The 3843-nt window shown below is 39.0% G+C and overlaps 1 protein-coding gene across 1 annotated transcript; it reads left to right on the top strand.

Moving 5' to 3' along the window:
* Positions 1 to 203: 203 nt before the first annotated feature.
* On the top strand, positions 204 to 3067 carry LOC147918914 (uncharacterized). Its single transcript, XM_087503776.1, has 6 exons — positions 204 to 378; positions 480 to 751; positions 893 to 1459; positions 1595 to 1705; positions 1921 to 2079; positions 2174 to 3067. The coding sequence occupies exons 1-6, from the start codon at positions 204 to 206 to the stop codon at positions 3065 to 3067; spliced, it is 2178 nt and encodes a 725-aa protein (XP_087359902.1).
* Positions 3068 to 3843: the final 776 nt, after the last annotated feature.

The raw sequence follows: 3843 nt of genomic DNA, 5'->3' as shown, positions 1-3843 counted from the left end.
CTTCTCTGATACGGAGATACAAAACTTTTATAATCCACCAAGCCACAATGCGAAGGCTACAACTATATTTAGCTTCGGAACCTTGCCACATTATATCATTATATGGCTTGATACACACTGTTCACAAAGCCCTTTATATCTTTAGTAAAAAAAAAGAATATGTATATATATTCCAAGATTTTCGACCAAGAGTGTCAGCCTCGATGAATGATCATCTTTGTATGTCGGTTTCTGTGGAGGAGGTGAAAGAAGCTGTTTTTGGTATTAAACCCTCAAGTGCACCGGGAGTGGATGGGTTCACGGGGTTCTTCTTCCAAAAATATTGGTCCATTATTGGAGCTCAAGTAACTGCAGAGATTCAAGCTTTCTTCACTTCAGGTATATTCTCGGAGGAATGGAGTTACACCCAGATCTATTTGCTACCAAAAAAGAGAATCCAGAGCATATGTCAGATTTTCGTCCTATAAGCTTATGTTCAGTTCTCTACAAGATAATCTCCAAGATCATCATCAAGAGGCTTAAACTTTTTTTGAATGAGATTGTCTCCCCAAATCAGACAGCCTTTGTGCCTGAAAGGCTAATCTCTGACAATATTTTAATTGATCATGAGTTAGTACATAGTTTGAAAACAGATAAAACTATCTTAAAGGAGTTCATGGCAGTTAAATCAGACATGTCAAAGGCTTTTGACAGGGTGGAGTGGAACTACTTGGAGTTGCTGTTGAGTGCTTTGGGGTTTAGGCCTATTTGGGTTAGTTGGATTATGAGGTGTGTAACGACTGTCTCCTACGCGGTTCTTATCAACGATCAACCATTTGGACTAATTAAACCGAAAAGAGGTTTACGACAAGGGGAGCCATTGTCTCTGTTTCTTTTCGTGTTATGCACATAGGGGCTTACTCATCTAATGAACAAAGCTGAAGCACAAGGTCTCATCAATGGGATCCAATTCTCTCCAGAAGGTCCATCAGTTCACCATCTTCTATTCGCAGACGACAGTTTGTTTTTGTGCAAAGCTGAGCTACCTCAATGTGAAGCTTTAAAGAACATTCTAAAAGTCTATGGAGATGCAACAGGACAGAGGGTGAATGTGATAAAATCTTCGATAACATTTGGAGATAAAGTGGAGGAAGACAAGAAAAAGGACATCCAAGAGCTTTTAGACATCTTCGCAGAGGGTGGGGCAGGAACCTACTTGGGTCTCCCTGAGTGTTTCAGTGGCTCAAAGATCCAGCTTCTGGATTATATGAAGGAAAGACTCAAATTCAGATTCTCAGGCTGGTTTGCTCGATCACTGTCTCTTGGTGGTAAAGAAATTCTTCTCAAGGCGGTTGCTATGGCGACACCGGTATACGCCATGTCCTGCTTCAGATTGCCAAAAACCACCATCACCAATCTCACTAGTGCTATGTCAGACTTCTGGTGGAATGCAGTGGAGCACAGAAGGAAAATCCACTGGGTGAGCTGGGAAAAAATGTGTTTATCCAAAGAAAAAGGAGGCCTTGGATTCAAGGATTTGGAAGACTTCAATCAAGCCCTTCTTGCTAAACAGGCTTAGAGAATCCTGCAAGAACCTGATTGTCTTTTTGCTCAGGTGATTAAGAGCCGTTATTGTAAAGATGATGCTTTTTGGAAGCAGGTCTTGGAGTTAGACCATCATTTGGCTGGCGTAGTATCCTTCATGGAAGAGATCTACTCATCAAAGGTTTGAAGAAGAAGATTGGCAATGGTTCTTCGGTCAGAGTATGGATGGATCCATGGATTTTTGATCACGTTTGGAGAGCACCTTACCGGAAAAATATCTTTTTTGATTGGACTTTGAGAGTTTCTGAGCTGATCAATCATCAAACAAGATCATGGAACAATGAAATTTTGGATTCTCTATTCTCTCCAGATGATATTTGTTGCATCAAAAAGCAGAAACCGGTGATTAGCAAAGAGGATTTCTGGTGCTGGGAACACACGAAGAGTGGGGAATACACTGTCAAATCCGGTTATTGGCTTGCTAGCACTCTGAAAAATCCGGTCTTTCTTCAGGAAGCAGAGATGCAACCATCCCTCAATGTCATTAAGAACAAGGTTTGGTCTCTTCAGACAGTTCCCAAGATCAAGGCGTTCTTGTGGAGAGCAGTTAGTGATGCTCTTCCTGTATCGGACTTGATATCAAAAAAAGGAATTAAACTGGATTCCAGATGCCAAATTTGTGGCAATGAAGGAGAATCAATCAATCACGTCCGGCACATGTACGCTAGTAAGGCAGGTGTGGGCTTTAACAGGTTATCCCTATCCTCCAGATGGTTTTGATGAGTTATCAGTGCATTCTAATTTCCACTATCTGTATACCTCGTCAAAGAACCCAGATTTTCCGATCGAAACAAGAAGGCTCTTCCCTTGGATTCTCTGGCGGCTCTGGAAAATTAGAAATTCCTTCTTTTTTGAAGAAAAAATGTTTGATCATGTTGATACACTTTCAAAAATTAGAGAGGATGCAGAGCAATGGAGCACATCTCATCAGGTTGACATTACTAGTGATGAGGTGGAAGAAGCCGAGGATCGTAACCAAACTTCACTATGGAAACCACCTCCGACAGGTTGGTTAAAGTGTAACATTGGCATCTCTAGAGCTCAAAAGAACAAGATATCGGGTGCATCATGGGTTATGAGAGATGAGTTTGGTCGGCTGCTTATTCATAGCAGAAAAGCTCAATCGGGTTATTTAGTTAAAGATGAAGCTGAACTGCAAGGCTTTCTATGGGCGGCTCAAAGCATGATAAGTCACAAGATAACAAAAGTTATCTTTGCTTTTGAATCAGCTGCACTTGTTGGAGTGATCTTAAGACCCAAAGCATGGCCCTCCTTTGCTCACCATCAAGCAGAAATGTTGCTGCAACTAACTACATTACAAGACTGGAGAGTACAGCTAGAGACACCATCTGAAAACAGAGGAGCCTCTCTCATTGCTCAAAGTGTTCTAGATTATGCCTTGTTACAATCTTATGTAGTCATTAGCTTTCCAGCTTGGTTACAGGAACTCTTTGAACATGATAGACTCTCTTTTTCTTTTTAATTATTGGTTTCTGTCTCCTTTTTGGCTAAAGTGTTTAGAACCTATTTTTTGGAGGGATATGTTGATTCTGTGTAATCACATTCCCTTAGTAACTTTTGATCACACTACAAAGTTACTCCTTGTAATCCTTTCTTATATGAATGGAAAATCCAGATGACAAAAAAAAAATATATATATTCTAACTTGTCGTACTGATTTCTTGTTTTTGGTTTATTTTGGTTTGATTTATCATCCTTGTTGACAAAACAAAACGATAACCATAGTAAATGAATAAGAGATGGCTGTTCTTAGGTTTAATAATCTATAGTTTAATATCGTCATTTTCATAGATTTGACCTTTCAATCAAATCTCAAGATCCTTCGTATAAAGAAGTTGATTCATAATTATTTAACAGATAATATATATGGAACTATGGAAGATGCCAAGAAACTTTGTGTCTGAATGATTTGTTTTGTATTTGTTTAAAACATGAGATTGTGGGTGGTGGAAGCATGATAAATTAACCTTTCTATAAAGTTTAGCCAACCAAACAAATACACCTTCTCTATTTTTTTTTCTCACGTTCATAATCAATTTTTTTTTAAAAAATATTTAATTCCTAAAACAAAAAGTTCAGTGAAGTGTCTTTAGTGCAGTGACCAAAGGTAACTCCTTAATGCACAAGGTATCATCACACTCGAAATTGAGTTCTGTTCCCTATAAATGTAGGAATTAGACTAATTGGCCGGTCTGTTGTGGCCTAATGGTTGAGAAAAAAAAAAAGTTCACATTTCTT

This window comes from Camelina sativa, chromosome 20 (assembly GCF_030686135.1).
Source record: "Camelina sativa cultivar CO46 ecotype springtype chromosome 20, ASM3068613v1".
Taxonomy (NCBI): Eukaryota; Viridiplantae; Streptophyta; class Magnoliopsida; order Brassicales; family Brassicaceae; genus Camelina; species Camelina sativa.
This window is presented reverse-complemented; position numbering and strand designations above follow the sequence as displayed.